The 19,244-nt window shown below is 41.0% G+C and overlaps 1 protein-coding gene across 1 annotated transcript in view; it reads left to right on the top strand.

The window, feature by feature from the left end:
* The first annotated feature begins 14,664 nt into the window (after positions 1–14,664).
* LOC139262769 (kinesin-like protein KIF26B) overlaps positions 14,665–19,244 on the top strand; it is a 203,573-nt gene continuing 198,993 nt past the window's right edge. Inside the window, exon 1 of the mRNA XM_070877920.1 lies at positions 14,665–14,793. Coding sequence (XP_070734021.1) covers positions 14,665–14,793 — 129 coding nt within the window. The remainder of the gene's footprint in view (positions 14,794–19,244) is intronic.

The following is a 19,244-nucleotide window of genomic DNA, read 5'->3' as shown; positions in this document are numbered from 1 at the left end:
AGTGCATAAATGAAATCATTATTTACTCTTCCTGCCCTCACCAGGTCATTCCAGCTCTTACGACACCTTTCTCCAGTGCGTACCATTGTACTTGTGGAGGAGACAGCCTCCCTGATCTCGTCCCATATTCTGTTGTACTCCTTTGGGGGAGGGGTGCTTTCCACAACCACCCTTCGTTAGCTTGGAGTATCTCTCTGTGATATTCTCCAGCAGGGCAGGTAGCTCTGTTTCGTCGAAGGCGGGTGCCCTCAACCTCCCGTCCTTCTCGATGTTCCTGCGCTTTGACTTCTTTTTCAGCATTTACATTATATTTATATTTATTATATTTATTATATGAGTTTTTTATTTATAAAATATGTATTATTATTGTTGATATTGTATGATTAAATTTGTTATTAATATTATTTGACTCTGGAATCTCTGATGAAAACAAATGACACTCGAATATTTTTCTGCTCCTTCTCACTCTCTCTCCCTCGACTTCAACTCTCTGTGCATGCGCAGGTGACCCCTGACACCACCCCCCCCCCCAAATCACGGGGAAAAAGCATTTGTGAAAAAAAAATTTTAAAAATTGCGTATGCGCAGGGCAGTGCCGCACCGTCCATCGACAAGAAAGTCGATCTTGATCAACTATAATACTGTATATCGCCCGCTGCACACCGCTTGCATACCGCTCGCATACTGTCGAAAGAAATTTCACCAAACTAGCGCTCTTCAGTCTTGGCGGTATTCTGGCGGTTTTACACTTACATCCTGATGAATTTCGAGCCCATAGCCTTTATTTCTGCACATTTCTGGTCATGTCTCTGCCTTCAGCCATTCTGGACAGGGGCCATGGTGGACACGAAAGCTATAAACTTACTATCCTCCTACCCTCAATTCCATCCCTACTGCCAGTGGGGCAGGGAGCCCCTGTTTGTCTCAGGTGTTATGAGGGTGGACGAATGCTCTTCAACTTTTTAGTATGAAACCAATTGTTTCCACAAATATTTTGCATTATGTTTCTGAGGCTGTTTGACTATCACTTTTTTTAGTGAGCAAGCATCATTCTCCCTTTCTCAATTAGCCTTGCAATTCGGCGAGTGTGGTTAAGATAACTACTTTTGTTCAGCCATAGGGATAATTTTATTGAGACCAAACCTACAAAATCAAATCGCCATTTTTCCAGGAAACAAAAAAGTCACAGATATTGTATATAATATTAAAAAATGACATGTATCTCATTTATATTATACAAACCGTGAAGCTGATTATGCATCCTTGTTGAACTAAGTTTTCCTTTCAATTCTAGACACAGCTAGGCATTAATATTCTAGACATTAATATTCTTCCTTACAGGTTTTCATAATAAGGACCAAAGACGGTAACATTTACGAGATTAACTAATTTACGTTTCCTTCTTCGGCAGCAGTACTCAATGTTACTTAAAAGCTTCTGCTTTTACAATATGTTTAAATTCAGGCTTCTTATTCAGAACTTCTTTTCCATGATTACATGTACTATTACATGACATTATAAAGTCAAATGTAAACAAATTATAAATTTGAAATATGAAATATAAACATATTGAGTGCTAAATAAGAGTGCGTGAAATCTTTCCATTCATCCACCCAGGCTGGGAAAGAGAGTAAGGTCAGATGGAGCCATGGTTCAAGGTCTGGTTGGGCCATGTGTGAGTAAGAATAAATGGTATGGGGGGGTGGGGGGGAGGGAGGGAGTTAATTGAGACGGTGGGTGTGAGGGAAAAAATTAAGTTTGGCTATAGGTGAAAACATGTACTGTCCTCCATCTTATGTAAAGATCTTCCAGAAGATAAAAATAGCTTCAAGCATTTGAAGTACATTATCTTTCAGCATCTCAACCGACCAGCGTCTAGGTTTAAACTTTATTCCTCTACGTCACCCAGCAACAGAACTTTGTCGAATTCTCTTCTGAAAGGATTAACATTCCCATGCAAGGAACCATTTTTTTAATGTATTTCCCACTGATCAGCTCTTTAAACTTGAAAGCATGTGTTGCATTCTCAATTTTAAATTATAGAATTTATTAACTTCCACTTTATCTACTCCAGTTACTAATTATTTTATTTTTGAGGATACATGTCCGCTTTAAAAAATCTGATTATCTCAGTTTTCTTCCCTTGCTAGTCTCTTCCAGACCTCTCAAATTGAACTAGTTTTCCCTTTCACACCATAGCACCATACTACTGCTCCAAATACTGGACCACTGCATTCCCTATTTATTTCATTTAGAAAATAAAACTGAAGAATATTTCTCTGGCCCTTTATTTTGCTCTTTTACAGTTACTCAGTTACAGCACAGTGATACAACCCTAGAAATAATATTTATCCTTCTTTGCACTTTTCTAAAATCTGCAGTCATCTTTGGTGACAGTGATGTGCAAAACTAAATGCAGTATTACGAATGCACTGAACTTGGACTTCATACTTGAGATCATATTCAGTTTCCCTTGTTTTCAGCAATCTCTCACTGCTGAGATATTTTTAAGGACATGTTAGCATATACATATAAATGTTTGCCCCACCATTTTTATCTAATCAAGACCATTCATCTGCAAATAAATATTTTTCAAACTGTGTCAGAGGATACACTTGACCATTATCAATCCAAATGGTGAGCATTTTTTTCAAATAATATTACTTTGCCACATACTTTGTTATCCTGAAAAATATGTGTCTTTAACAAATGTAGCAATTTAATTTTGATCTATTTATCGAAGTTGTTTATGTAGATTGTGAAAAGTGTCAGTCAAAGAGATAAGCCTCAGGGACCACCCTGAATTTCTTTTCAACCTCAAATGGAACCTGCTGAAAGATCTGAGCATCCATTTGAATATTCAATAGAAATCCATATGTAGCAGGCAAAGGGTTAAGTTAGGTTTTGACCCAATTCATGACTTGTCCTCAACCTTTGCAATCTGTCTCTTATTTCCTTTGGGAAATGGATTTTGGAAATGAAGCTAGCCTGTGTGGTCTCCTCCCCCACCATCTATCATATATGTTATTCCTGATAGCTATATATGCTTCTTTAATGGCTAGTGTACATTCTCACAAAATTCTACAGTTCATCATTTGCAGATGCCTGAAGTATTGTGACAAAAATCTTGTATATATATATATCCAGAATATCTTAAAAAGGAAGCATGTCTTGTGGAATGTTTTGAATAAACAAAATTATGAAGGCAGTACAGACCTTCTGAGATACTTGTCTAAAGTGAGGACAAAGCATTTATAAAATACATTTATCAGGGCATGAAACATACAAGCAAATCTTCTGAAGTGTTAATGGGAGAACTGGTGAAACAAGAGGACAGATTTAATTGCCACTCCATCAAGTAAGGAGAAAGAATTGCCTCTTTCGATGCCGTAATTTCTACGATCCTATAGTAGGAAAATAGTGGTAGATAGCTCCAGTTGAAGAGTTAGCACTGGCACTGACATGATGGGCCAAATGGCCTCCTTCTGTGCTGCAATGTCTAAGATTGTACAGTTTCTAGGAATATTCTTACAGACCCCATTTCAGCACCTAATGCTCAAAGACTGACATTAGAAAAAGTCATCATCAGCACAGGAAGAAGTGATGGCCCGAATCCCTCCAACCATTCCCCTGCTACAGTGAGGCAACACTGGTATAGATTTTCTAATTTGATAAATTGCTTAGGGTAGTCTGTAAGTTCAGTGATTACTTTGCACTAGAGAGAGATAGGACTGTGGTGTGGTAACAGTTCAGTTGCATCTGCAAAATAAATTTGTAGACATGATGTGCATCTTCCTTTGCTTTCATATTTATGCTGCTGCGGATATCAAGTTAATCAAGCAATAATTTCAAAAGTCATTTCCCAGTTGAAGAGCTAGCACTGGCACTGACATGATGGGCCAAATGGCCTCCTTCTGCGCTACAATGTCTAAGATTCTACAGTTTCTAAGAATATTCTTACAGACCCTTTTTCAGCATCTAATGCTCAAAGACTGACTTACTGTGCTAGTAACATAAATATTAGTGCGCCGAAATTGGTGACGGGCAAGAGCTGCCCAAGTGCCACCCAAGGGACCGTCGATGGCCGTTGAGATACCTGACGGTACTCTGGTTGGGGTTTTCGGCAAAAAAGTCCTTGAAAGGGCGGCCAGCAGCAAAAGAAGGACTTACGCCGTCAATCTGGGCGGCAGCGGGCAGGAGCTCTCATTCTTGGCGGCAGAGGCGCTTGCCACCCAAGTGCCGCCGATGATGGAGTCAGGCCCATGGAGGGTCAAAGAGCTGCAAATAAAAAGCTTCTAAAAAAAAACATTGGAAGACCTTCAGGGGATCCTATCAAGGTAAGTCGCTGTAAAGAAAAAATATTAAAATTGTTTACTAACCTTTTTTGTTAGCTCTTCATAATCACTGTCGGGGATAGATCAGCCTCCTCACTGCAGTCCACCCCCGTTCTGGCGCCGACTCCTACCCGCACCAATCTGGCATCTCGGTGGGAGGGGGGTCAGTTGTGCCACTTGGCTATCCGCTGCCATCAGCGGGCGGTTCCCGGCAGTTCTCCCCTCCCGCCCGCTCCAGCCCAAATGGAAACTGGCACAGGGCTCAACTTGAGGAGAAATGTCGGCGGCAGTGGGCGTCAGTGGGTGGTAAGGCCATCAATTTTGGCCCCTAGATCTTTGTCAGGTATTTCAGTCTGATTTAGAGGAGGATTCTTTAGCGACAATTGTCTTGCTATTAGTGTGAAGATTTCTGTTGATACTGATGCATAAAAGAAAATTAAATCTATAGGATGTGTGAAGCTGGCCCTCCTGCTATGTGCAAATGATTGCAAAGGCCTGTATGGCTGACTAATAAGCTACTTGGACTTATTTCCCTCTTCTTTGTTGTCTTCAGTAAGCTCCTCTCTTTCCCTGGACAGCACCTAAGCACCAAGCACCCCCTGGAGCCACTGGATGAACTTGGCTTTCAAGTCATAGTTACTGGGGCCCTGCAGTGACAGCGCTTGCTGCAGCTTGGTCTCTTTCAGCTTGTTCACTTACAACTTGCTCATTCCTGATGGGGAAAAAAATACTTACATTAGAAAAAGTCATCATCAGCACAGGAAGAAGTGATGGCCCGAATCCCTCCAACCATTCCCCTGCTACAGTGAGGCAACACTGGTATAGATTTTCTAATTTGATAAATTGCTTAGGGCAGTCTGTAAGTTCAGTGATTGCATTGCACTAGAGATAGGACTATGGTGTGGTAGCAGTTCAGTTGCATCTGAAAAATAAATTTGTAGACATGATGTGCACTTTCCTATGCTTTCATATTTATGCTACTGTGGATGTCAAGTTAATCAAGCAATAATTTCAAGAGTCATTCCTCTGTCCATTCTTAAAAATCATTGAACAGACGATGCAACAAGATGATTCATGATAGAATAGCCTTCATATTTGTAATCTCCCTTAAATGGTGAATTTCTGATTTTGGAAGGCCCACTGTTCACCTAGTGTATAAAGGTTCTGCTCAGTATAACACTAAGTCATACAAACCAGAGTTTCCCCAATTAGATTCCTGGGCTGTATGGAGCTAACTGATAGCAGGGGCAGCAGTTAAGATGTTCCATGTGGCCTCTGTTCCAATGGGCTGGGGATGTTGCTGAGATTGGAGAAGGGTTGGAAATGGTGCACCCAAAGGGTCAGTGCTGGGATGAAGGTTCATCGACCTGAAACGTTACTTTTGTTTCTCTCTCCACAGATGCTGCCTGACCCGCTGAGATTTCCAGCATTTTCTGTTTTTATTTCAGATTCCAGCATCTGCAGTATTAGTGCTGGATCCACTTTTGTTCTGACTTGAGCATAGGGAGTACAATATCACACTGTGCTGATGACACAAAGGTAGGATAGGTGGTTTGGAAAAGAACAAGGTGGACTGTAAATGACTTTAGGAGGATTTGGACAGGTTAGTGGAATGGGCAGACAGGTGGCAGATACAATCAAATGAAGAAAAGTGTGAAGTATACATTTTGGGAGGAAAATAAGGAAGGTGAATACATCCTCAATTGAAAGATGCAGAAGGATATTGATGAACAGGGGTTAAATACTTAATTAAATTCATTGAAAGTACAAATTCAGGTCGATAAAGCCTTGAAAAAAATTCAATAGCATTTTGAGTTTCAAAAATAGGGGCATAGGATGTAAGAATAAATAGATAATGATTAATACAAGACATTGGTTAGGCTACAGTTGGAGTACAGTGTGCAGTTTTGGATGCTTCATTATTAAAAAAGTCATTAAAACCATATAAGACATGGATTCCTCGGGATGTTGGCAGGAATAGGAAACTATAGTTATGAAGAAAAACTTTAGACACTGGGACTATTTGCACTGGATCAGAGACGGCTCAGAGAAGATTTAATAGAGGTCTTGACAGGGTGAATAGGGATGGACTACTTATTCTGGTTGGCAGACAGTGATGAGGAGTCATCAATTTTATACAGTCAATAAGGGAGTGAAGAGAGCAGTTAGGATGAATGTCTTTATCAGGGAATATTGGAGCGTGGTTTCCTTTGACATGGAGAATAGCGGAGGCAGAGATCATTGCTCTTTTTAAGAAAAAGTGGATAGATATTTGAATCAAAGGAATATACAAGGCTATGAGAATAAAGCAGGGCAGTAGGATTAGTGTTGGATTGTTCTAGTGAAGAGTTGGTACAGACACAATTCTCTCTTTCTGTGCTGCAAACCTGTATCCCCAACCTATTGAAACAGAGGCCATATGCTACATCTTGCTGCCCCCTGCTAACAGTTAGCTCCATACAGCCCAAGAATCAAATTGGGGAAACTCTGGTTCAACAGTTGTTTTGAAATTTTGATGATTGATTCAGTTGAGCACTCACATTATGTTTCCTACTTGAGGGCTACTGTATGATGGCATGCTGTTATTGAAAGTTGTATGAGAAAAAGGAACCAACTCAATCCAGTAATCAGTATTTTATGAAACTATTTTTTTTTTACTTTTCAAGTTGAAGAATTTTTTAAGAGGGATAATTGACCCATTATTGATTCTTCTTGTTGTGTGTTTACATTTGGTTATATATTACATTTCTCATATTTGCTGAATTTTTTCTGCTTATTTCCATTTAGGTGTAATTAAATAAAATAACTACTTTGGTTTAGTTTATGTTTAATATCTGACAATTTTAAGCATGTTTTGTAGCAATGCATGAGACTATTTTTAATCTGGTAAGTAGTTTAGTGTAAATCGCATGAATATTACTCCTTCTTATAAAATTAAAAGAAAGACAAATTGAGGGGGGGAGAAAAAATTACTGAATTTAACCGTGCTGTTAAAGGTTGGCAAGAGATGGTCTTGGGATGCTTCCCTCAAAGGTAAGGAGAGAAAATTAAAAGTGAGTCATTCAGGACTCATGGCTAGTGAGAGAATGGCATTTATAAAGGCCAAAGAGCAGGTTACCTATCCGATCATTTGGGTGAGGATTGATGAATGGTATCAGGGGACATAAAGAAGACTAAACAAAATAACATTTTGTTTTTAAAGAAACATTGATACAATATTTAGCATTTTAAGTCCTCTGGTTTTTCACCAATTTTATAATTACTAATACTGACTATATCTGCCAAACTTCCTCAATATTCCAATCCTCCTATACTTCCTTAGGAATCTCTATGTGCATGTTACCAGGTCTTGCTGCCTTAGCTACCGTCTTTGCCTCCAGCTTTTTTAAATAAGTATTTCTCCATTATTAATTGGCTTCTCTACACATTCCCCTGATACTCCAAACATCTTGTTAGTGGGACCATGTTAATCCTACTGTCTGTTTTTGTGAAGATTGCACTAAAAAAGAAAATTATACCATTCCTGATTTTCTATAACTACTCTGCCAATTTCATCCCTTAGAGGCCCGCCATGTTCTCAAACCTTTTGTCTGTTATGAACAGATCAAAGCAATAACAATTCACATTCCCCTTTACACCTTAGGGTCTTCTTTTATCCCAAAATTGTACACTTTTAGCTGCTTTTTATATTCAACTTTAATTTCCTATGTTTCTTGCCTTTTGATGCTATTTAATTTTGTGTCCATTTACCTTTTCTTTATAAGTCTGTTCAGTTGCTTTGTCTTATGTCTAGGGACTATGCTTTGGCTTCTCTATGATGTGTATCACCTGTGTTTAAGGTTATGTGTGATTTCCGGGTTACTGATATTTCCAATTTCTTGAAAAGATTTAATGATAAATAGGGCACGGTAGTTAATGGTTAGGTTACGTAATCCAGTAAAACATGGGTTAAAATCCCACAATAGCAAGTTGAGCATTTAAATTCCGTTAAAAAATATGGGGGGAAAAGCTGGCATCAGTAAAAGAGAGCATGATGCTGTTGGATTGTCATAAAAACCCTGTCGAGAAGTGATACTGGCCTATATGTGATTCCAGTTCTACACCAATGTGGTTGACTCTGAAGTGCATTGTTTCAAAAACCTGTTACAAAGAATAGTGGCTGCAGAAGAAGACCCACCACTGCCTTCTTAGGGCAACTCCAGATGGGCAATAAATACTGGCCTTGCCAGTGACACCCACATCCTGAAAAAGAAAAAAAAGACGCTAAGTTTCATGTTATATTTATCAATGTGTATTGATGGATTAAAACAGAATATTGTACAAATGTGCCATGGCACAGTTTGCACTGATGATTCACCATATAGTGAATTTCTGACCATAGCAGAGATGTCAGAAGAAAGCACTAAACAGATTCACTGTGCTTCCCCATAGCTAAGAAGGGCAAACCGATATCCAATTGGACAATTTTGCAAGATCAGTAGGAGCTTGAGACCAGCTCATCTGGCATCCTCCTGGCCATGGAAATATGTCTCCCACTGGGTACTTAATGTGCAATGCTTTTCAGTCTTTCCCTTTGCTAAGTGTAAATTGCTTTATCTCATATTCCGGTCCATCTCCCTAGCCAAGTAATTATAGTGGCAAGTATTCTTTCTAAAAGCTTCATGACTACCCTAAAACCAGTTAAGGATCAAATCCATTCCATTCTGTCTGCATCACCTTTTCAATTATTTATTGAGATTTAATCAGGTTCTCCCTTTCTGAAAGTATCCAGATATTATACCTAATCTCTTTATCTCAAAATGATTTCACAATTGGTTTTAATTTTTCCTTTTGTTTCTCCGAGCTCATATTTTTATATTACACACCTCCCATTGGCTCATTTTGAAATTCCACCAAACCATTTCATTATATCCTTGGCTTCTGCAAACCAAAAATATCTATTTGCTTTATCCACAACGTGAATGTAACAAAAATAACAATTGTCCATAATTTATGTACAATATACTAATAATATTACAAAAACATAGCAATAGCGCTGCTGCCATAATAAATAAAAGAATAAATCTAATGAAAGGAAATATATCATTGATTGCTCTACTGCTTTGTAGATATCTTGATGAGTGGCAGACTCGTTTATTGTTATATTTCCAGGCTTTTCTTTAATTTTGCCCTTCCTCAGTCCCTCACACTCATTCTCTGAGATCCTCTGAGTTGTTCCAGTTATAGCTCATCCTCCTCTGTCCATCTTCCTCATTTTCTGTTTTTTTCCTGCACTCATTTTAAAATCACACCTGTCAACTGTTGTCATTCTCTCCAGCTTCACTCTTCATCTCTTAACTCTGACAATCTCTGTTTTCTCTCTCTGCGATTTCCCGTTGCTGTCCCTCTCTAATTCACGGATTTCTACTGGCCTTCTCGCTGTCTCACCATGGCACTCCTTGTCCATTTCTTAATCTGGCCTGCAGAATTCTGTTTTATTTGACTATTATTCAGTTTCGTGGTAATGTTCCAATCGGAGCTAAAGGAATGTATAAAGATGAATATATGAGTAGAGGTGATAAAGATGAATTGGAATAACATATGAGTTGCAATTGGGAGAAACATCCTGATGAAATAAGGAAAAATATCTCTATAAAGACTTTGGTTTCAGCAACAAATATAAGCAAACCTCTGCTGGAGAAGCAAGATGAAAGGTAATGCACATTTATCACAGAGACATTGGAACCGCATTAATTTAAATGGTCGTAAACGCAATATTTAAACACCGTAATTGATTGTATATAATCGCTTGGATACGGTCTGAGCATTCTGGGTTACGGAGGTCGTATAATTGCTATAATATTTAATGCTTCAACACTCTATTGAGCACTGGGGGAGGGGGATGAGAGAGCGGGTTTGCAGCGCTGGCCCTGGTGCTGAATCCAGCAGCGCTCATCAGAGCCGTCAAGCTGTCGCCAGTCCGTATTTATTAACTATCAGAGCTCCAATGATAATTCGTGTCGCTTTGATGAATGCACAGTCTAATTATTTTTCAAACTTTTCATTAGTATCGACTGAGACCTCCAAAGCTTTCGGGAGCTGGGACGTTAAACACACACACACACACACACACAGAATATCTCTGAGCTCAAGAGACCCGCCAAGTAAATAGACGTCTGTTGCATTGAAAGAGAGAGCGTGGCGAACAAAACAGTCTTTGGTTTTAAAATGGACTTGGCTCAGACGGATAATGTGATTAGGAAAATAGTAACATGCCCCACTCCTGTAATGATGAAAGGATAGACTGCTTTCATGTTTAACAATAAAAGCTCTGTGCGCATGACAATACTGCCAATCTTAAAGCAAGGTCAACCTCACATTGTGACATATTATAGTTCTTCCAATTTACAATTCCAGAGTCAAGCATTTTCTATTTTCTTCGCACAGTGCCATACTCCTGAATCCATTTAATAACGATTTTACTGGGGCCTGGAACAGCAAAATCATTCAGACAGTTAAACTGGGACGAAATTAAAACGTGTTCCTTGTGATATGGATAACTGAACAAAATCAATTTGGTCAGAGACCGTTTAACTTTTATTAAAACTCAAACCCATATGAACGAAGCAATAAAATGCATGAACCTCTGCCTGCTTTTTTTAAACAAGTGCTGAAAGTTAAGATATTTGCTTCCAATGAGCCCCCCCCCCCCCCCCCCCGCTCCGCCACACACACACACACACACACACCCATTGAAGCATTGCATCCAGCCAACCAAACTATCAAAGCAGCTTTGGGTGAAAGCAACCTGATTAGGCTGACAGGAAATTAAATGGAGGATCGTGGATTACAAACTGTTCCTCGTCATTCTCTGTGCGGCTTGCAAATAGGAAATTGATATTGAAAAGCCCGGTACCAGCAGCAACATGCCAATTGGACGCAAACAATTCAAACAAGTACCGCGTGTAACTGTTTTCCATTAGGAGATGTCAGTCTTCGACGGTTCGGTGACCTTCGCCAATTGTTTGTTTTACGTCGATTGAATATTGGAAGCAAAATAATTGGCGATACATGACCTGTGGCTGTCCTATCACGTTCCTGTATGAACAAACTCAAATACATTATCGAGTAGAACTACAGTGGTATCAGGAATTAGATTTATTTTGAGGAACTTTCGGGCCTGCGGAGCTTTTGGATAGCTCATCAAACCTATTCAAATGCGCTTTTAATATTTCCACATTTCCTGTTGCTAGGTCTGCTTAAATGCTGTAAATAATTAATCATACCAAACAATCCAATTTGATGTACTAAATGCAGAGAGGTGTCCGTCAGAGACATTGGCTTAACTCTTCTTTCCCCAGTTTAACTATATTTGGATGGCATACTCTTCCTGCACAAAGAAATGTTTTGCTTGACAAAATGTCTAAATTTTTATCTCGCTTTAATAAGATGCGCGCCCTGGGCTATTTTCTTCCAGCCTAGAGGACAGCAGATGCCGGGAGTCTTTAGGGAGCAGATCTTTGGAATTTCATCAGCATTCATCGGTGACCCAGGCTTTTCAACCACGATGATAGACACGATAAATCATCTTTACAACGAATTCTAATTATCGTTTATGTGGCCTGTGTGCCTCTTGAAAAGTGAAATTCTAACACGTCTCTATACTTCCACCATTTCTGTCTAGGAACGTCAGTGGCGATTTTGACTTTTTCATGCGGGTTGTAGCATATTTGCCTGGTATTAACGCCTGAATCAGTGTGTAGCCTGAATTCTGAATGCATACTATTAATTTACCCAAATGGCCAGCTAAATCTAATTCATCTTCAGCGAAAGTGTGTTCTGCATCCCATGATAGGATTACAAGTAAGCATTATAGCAATTAATACCATAATGCTTCCATGATTAGTGCATTACATTGAATTTCATGGATTCTTGGGCTCTGTCGCGTAGATTTCCCCAGGGTCCTCTAGACTGCAATCTATTGTATTCTTAGCAAATTAAATGTAAAATTTTTACAGCAGGTACGGAATACAGTAACCATATAATGCACTGTGAGCAAATAGCGTTCATTGAGGAGTAAAGTTTAACTTTTAGCACAGGAAAGTAACACTCTTATTTCACCTTTATACCAATGCTATGGAAGGGTTTGTGGATTACACAAACGTCTAATTAAATATTTAACATATGTACTATAAGTGCTTCACGCCTTATGCTATATTTCCTGTTTTCATTGAGCGCCCCCTCCCCGCCCTCAAGAAACAGCAGTCAATTACTGCAAGATTTACACATGCTCTCGTTATTTGTGTTTCATTATCTTTTTGAAAATTGAAGGCGTAATGAAAAGTAGAACGATTGAACTGGGGGGGGGGGGCGGGGGAGGGGAGGAGGTGGCAGGTTTTATTTGTAAGAAATTAAAAAATCCAACTAGTTATGCTAAATTAATACCATCTGCTATGTTCTTACAGAACTGCTAAGTGAACTCAAAGCTAAAAAGTTCTCCAGTGAGTTGAGACAGAAAGCGTGACTGTCTAAGTTAGTGGAGGTGATGTAATGCAAATGTCGAGTTATAGTCCTGCTCGCTTCAGACCCATTAAACATCCCATTATATCTCGTGTGAAGCGGAAGTATTGGGTGGTAGCGGAACGAATTGGTTTGTTTTTCTTAAAATGCTCGGTTTTACATTAAATCAATGCACGTTCAACTTAAGGGGCAGGACTTCGTCCTTCTTGCCTTCCACAAGTACTTTATTGTGGTTCTGCGGTGAGACAAGGCGAGGCTTACAATACATGTCGTCAGTTCACCTTGTGAATCTTTTATCAAGCTACATTCGGAACAATCACTATAGAACTCCTATCTAAAGACAAGTTACTTAAATGACTGCTGTATAAACAATCAGCAAACCAAAATGACATATTTCACCAAGAGCTGGCAAATCTACCCAATGGGAAAAGAGGCATTCTTTAAATCACTGACACAAATTTCTTTATTATAAAGATAATGACTGTCTGGTTATCTGTAGACTACTCCTCTGTGTCTTGGCGATAAGATTTTTATTAACAGACTAATGTTAATGTCTGAGGATCGCTTTCAAAACATATAAATAATGGACTTTATCTGCTCTAATAGGCTTTGTGCACAATCGATTCGTTGATGTTTTACTTTATTTGGAACAACAACCGCGGCAGTGTTAATAACTTTGCGATCGCTGTCCTGTTATCATTTTGTCCAGCTTTCCGTGGACCAGACATGCAGCTTTGCGCTAACCCCTATCAATTTTTCTAAAGTATTCTGCAGCTATTCCATGGCGATAAATAACGGACAGAACACACTGCTGCAACAGTGTTAGACTATTTTCTTACAAAAGTAATTTATTAAAAACGTAATTGTGTGAATATACTGTACTATAATTGAATAAAATTTAATGAAATAGCTCAATCATCTCCTTTCTCTATCAATTTGGTAGGAAATGTTAACTAATGAGGATTAAAAACTGACTAGAATGCAGAATACGTTTGATATAATCAGAACATAATTGATTTTTCTGTTTGATTATCACAGATTAACCTAAAAAAAATCTAATAAACATGCCTCTTTCCCAGAAATTAGGATCGGACTTTTAGAAACTGAGAATTGCTGGTGTCGATGAAAGAATCATAAGAATATGTTATATTTCTCAGAGAAAATAGAGCTAAATCGATTATTCAGCGTGATTTCATCCTGTCAGTAGTTTATGTCACCTAGCTGCCCACAGTGGGATTGGCTTCTCTGGAGTCACCAGGAGTCCCGCTCCAGCAGCACATTTCCAGGCTGTCGGCCAACAATTAGCACACTTTAAAGGGATGCAGCTTTTCCTCAAGACACAACTAATGAATGATGTGATGTGAGGAGAGCTTTTACCATCATCCACAAAAATATTACTTCACTCTATTCATTTTTCATTTCTCTCAGTCCACAGCTGAACGTTCAATTCTGCGTGCATCACTCTTAAAATACACAGGCAGAGACCAAAGGAGCTGTTATCCACGTTTTGAACACTTTTCTTCCCACACTGCAGGAGGAAGAAACCGAAGGGAATCTGAAGATTTGCTGATGGATATTGATGTTTTTTCATACAGTGGGACGAGTGGATGCAAAAAGATTCCCTGCTGGAATAGGTTACTTTGGTGGGACGTTATTGAGGGGAGTGGTAAAGAGAGACCGGAGCTCGTCTGACTGCAGATTAGCGGGATTTTACACACCGTGTCCGGGCATGGAACAAGCCGTGGCAGCCAACATGTCACTACAGAGTGAATGAGGCGTCTTCTGTACCAGGGTGCGGCTCAGGGACCAAGCTCGAATATCGCAGAGCATCATGTCTTCACAACAAACCCCAGAGTCCCCTTCCAGGAAAAACACAAACTTGCTAGAAATCGGCACATTTCGCCTGGATTCTGACATTCTATTTGGATTCACCAGTCACCTTTTAAGGAGAAAACACAAGGTGAGTGTTCCATAAATCTTATGCAATATTACGCTGTGATCTTTCTTTTAAAACGACAGGTTTCGGTCATCTTCATTTAATAAAACTTCACCACAATGAAAATTGTTTAAGTGTGTGTTCTGAAATTATTTTCGTGTTTCGGGCTAACTTTCCAATGTGTTGCTTTGACTGTGCTTTAGTTGACGTTAAATGATCTGAAATACTGTTTGATTGTTACTGCGAACACCTCATCTTTAGGCAACGCGATCTGAACACCTCAGCATCCAGAAATCAGTTTATTTTGTTCTGCGTCAAAAGCAAAGCAACCGTCGAGCAGTTTCCATTTGTTTAAAGATCTTTGCTCCGTTGCTGCCCTGAGTTTGCTTTGAACTTCTCAGCAATTCAGGTCTTTCAGCGCTGCATAGAGTAGACGTGCCGACAAAGTATTGGGCTTCACGCTCAGTGCAGATAAGCAGCAGCAACGCCTTCAAGTTGCATAGAAACCCTCCGTGTTGTGAAGTCAAAATAAAACAATAGAAACTTCAGGTCAGTATTCATTTCAAAATATTTTCACGTCATAAATATATCACGAAGCATCCCGGAAGGAAAACAAAAGCAGACACTTGAAGTGTGAGATGATCAGGAAGGTGAATGTTTTGAAGTGTAAGAGCAACCAGCAGGTGCTGGTTCGGTGCAAGGGAAGCCTCCATGGGTCGGGCACAGTTACTATCACTCACACAAGACCACGGCAGTCGGAAAGCCTGAAACACGAGGACTGGGACCAGAGAGAGCCGCCCATTGAAATGGCCCGGGAGCGCGCGCGGCGAAGCGCTCGGGGCGCGCCTTTTGCCGCCGAGCGCGCGCAGCGGAGCAATGTATGGGGTGCGCACAGCGGATCGGCGCGCGCATGCCACCGCCGGTGGCTCGCTGTGGAACTGTGCTCGGGGGGGGGGCGCGCGTGTCACCGCCGGGGGGGGGGGGGGGGGTCAGTGGATCGGTGCTTGGGGGCGCGTGTGTCACCGCCGGGGGGTCAGTGGATCGGTGCTTGGGGGCGCGTGTGTCGCCGCCGGAGGGCGCGCGGCTGAGCGGTGCTGGGGGGCGCGCGAAGTGGAGCGGTGTTCGGGGGCGCGCGGAAGATTCCCCTCAAGATTCAAAGGGCGCGGCTCGGGCTGAGGGCGGCAGGTTGGAGGTGGACGGAGGAATCCCACACATCGAAGGAATGGCGGGCGCGGCTGTGCTGCCCGCGGATTCCCCTCCTCCGGAGCCGAGCCCCGAGGGAGGGCGGCGCCCGGCTCCCGCTCCGCCACAGCGCCGCCTGTCGGAGACAGACCGAAACCCCAGGCCGGGGGCGGGCGGGCGAGCGGGCGCGCGCTCTCCGTGGGATCCAAGGCGGTAACGCCGGGGGAAGCCCAGGACAACACGGACTGTCGGGGCTGCCCGCCGAACAATTCTTCACTGTACACATCAGCAGCAGGCACTTTCAGGTTTCCATTGTGATAATCACACCGGGGACCTGTGCCTTAACTCCGCATTAGTTACACAGTGTTTCAGAAATACTTACACATGCAAAGATTTGTTTCCTTTCTAAATTATTATTTTCTTTGTAAGAACAAACCCGTGGAAGTCATGAGCTGACTGAAGTGAGTTCAAGAGGCAATTCCGGGGAGGGAAGGAATTGTGGATTTGGGCTGATTCATGAAATCAAACGTGTTTGTGGTCGGGTTAGAACTGGCCTTTTTTTGTTCACAAAGTTCTTTTGTTGTTAACGTTTTAAGCCAAAGGTCCTTAAATTTATGAATGGAGTTCTTGTAATTTCTTAACCGGTAAATGTGCGGACGATGAGAGTACCTTCCTACAACCTTATCACAAGCACAGAGCCACGCTATTTCCTGTACTCCCCTGCATGCTAATTCGTTACTATTCAGCAGACGCTGTACGGAGGGGCATTGTTTTGGTTTATAAAACCTGTGAGACACGATTCAGCTAAAATTAAGCTTATTTTTGTGGAAAGGCGTGTCATTTGAAACGCAGCATCCACCTATTTTGACCAGACATCTCACAATTACACATTGCCGTCTTCCAGCGTCCACAGCTGTCTATCCTTTGCCACTGCTCCCTGAAAATCAGCCCCCCACCAGCTCAGCTTCCACTCTCCACAGTGTTTTCACACCTATGACACATTCATTATCTTGTGAGGATCTTCAACCACGAAGTATGCAAGGTCTGCCCATTGCAATTCTCTCGGTAGCACATAGAGTCCACTATACTACTTCAGTTGGGTATCAACTGGAGGACAAAGTGGCCAACGTTGAAATAATTTCAAACTCAAAGCTCGTGCTAAATATGCACCTATGCCAGGGGTCAGAATATCGCAGGCTTTTATATTGACACTAAACTATTTTAATGACATCTGGTATTTATCCAAGTTTCTCCAGTTTCATCTCAATGGTTCTAATAGATTTGACATTTGTAATTAATATAATCTTATAATAAAGTATTCCAGATAAGTTAAAGTTTTGGAATAAACGAATACACACACCACTTCCCCGGTCTGATATTTTTTGATCAAAATGTTCCTTTGCGTCTCCGCTTAGTTTTAAATGTGTACTTTTCCTGCAATGCTGTAAAAATTGATCAAAGCCCAAAAACATGGAAATAGCAATTGTGGTGCCATTTTGTTTTAAAGCGATTTCCCCCCTCACAGTTAATGTGTAGTGATGTATACTGTATGCCTCCTTCCAGCCCATGCATAGCCCATTATTCCCGAGTTGGAGAACTCGCATTCACTGAGAGGAGACCGATCCACGCTGAGAACATTTTGAGCATGACTTTCCTGTGCAGACACGAATACCAGGCTCATAGTTCCCGTGAAACAAGTTTGTCGTTTTCTGAGGATTTGGTCCTCTGCGCGAGTTCTGAACTATGGCCAACAAGTGGCGCTGTAACTACAGGAACAGTCGCTCACAGCACAGAATAACTGGGAGGAAGGCTCAAAGCTGGAACAACTTTCCAGACTAATAGGGCCCAGGTTAAAACGAAACAATGTGAGTGTTAGTGGGCGACTCTCAGAAGTTTAAGTTGACTTTGACGTTAAGAATAAGTTATTCAGATTGAAGAGTAATAGTATTTTTTTTGTATTTTGAAAAATGATTCTGGTTATTTGGTGGTGGGGGAGGGGATGGTGCAAAACGTATCCAACAGCATCACTTGGTCAAACCTTCGTGTTAAATTAACCTAAACCTAATAAATTCGATGATTCACACACCACATACAGCTGGCTTTTTAAAAACAAGCTCTACCATTCACCAGATACATTGAACCTTGGAGTGAATTTGAATTTCAGGCCATTTACAGCTCAGTTTCGAGTGGCTTGTTCATCGACACAGCTACATTAACTAAAGCAGTACCGCAGGCACTGCAAGAGTACGCCTGTCTTATGATGATGATTTCTGTATTATTTAGTTTTGAATGGCAAATGCAGTAACAAATTGCAGCGAAATAAATCAGAGATTGTTGACAATTTCACAGATTCTGAAATGAATTTACCAAAGACACCCGCGCTTGGGTTGCGGACTTTCTGAATAGGCGGCACAAGCAATTCCCGGTTGTTCTATCATTTGAAATGGCTACATGTGAAATTGACGAGAGCGCCCGTTTGAAAGTCAACGCTGGGAGTTTAAAGTTGTTACAGGGTTGTGCTATTTGAGCAGTTTACTGTTGTCAGTCACGGGAACTCCTTGACCGATCAGTGGTTTCAATCCATTTTGTGCTCCACCCACTCGAAGACACGCTGCTGCTTCCCCGAACCCACACAAACTTGAAACTCAAACTTACTCTTGTCCCCTTTAGGACATGGATAGTCCACGCATGTGGAAGCGCATAGTGAACAAATACCGGTTTAGACTTTTCAGGGGCATTTGAAAAAAAGTAGTTTAATGACAATTGCATTCCTAGTAATGATCAGACGATTCGTTCAGTGGCATTTGTGCTGTTGATATGAATCCAGACTTTCCAGCGGAGAGACGGGACTGGTCACAGTAATTTGTTTTTGCTTTGGCCCCGACTTGATGTGTTCCTGTAATAACCGAAAGTGACTTTATCCGAAATGCCAGGGAGCAAATCTCGTGCGTTGGAGCCGGAGTGCCGCAGACTGGCGGTAAGTAACCAGGCTGTGGTGAGAGTTACTGTACTTGAGTCAATGCTGAGTAAAGTTTCAGGCTGGCTGTGTTAGGTCTGAGTTACACCGTTCAGTGAGCTGATTTTCTGTGTTTCAAATTGCCCCAGTATAAGTCTACATTAAAACCAAGAGGCGCCTAGCGACAATATGACACATGATGGATGCATGTAGCAAAGAATCAAAGCCCTTATTCGGCTTGTTAACAATTAGCCACACAGTATTATGCGGGAGTTTACAGTGACTCCACACAACAACAGGTTCCCTGGCATTAAACAAACTGAACTATTTGAAAGAC

Source organism: Pristiophorus japonicus, chromosome 4 (genome assembly GCF_044704955.1).
Source record: "Pristiophorus japonicus isolate sPriJap1 chromosome 4, sPriJap1.hap1, whole genome shotgun sequence".
NCBI classification, from domain to species: domain Eukaryota; kingdom Metazoa; phylum Chordata; class Chondrichthyes; family Pristiophoridae; genus Pristiophorus; species Pristiophorus japonicus.
The sequence above is the reverse complement of the archived record's forward strand: the minus strand, read 5'-3'. Positions and strand labels throughout refer to the sequence as shown.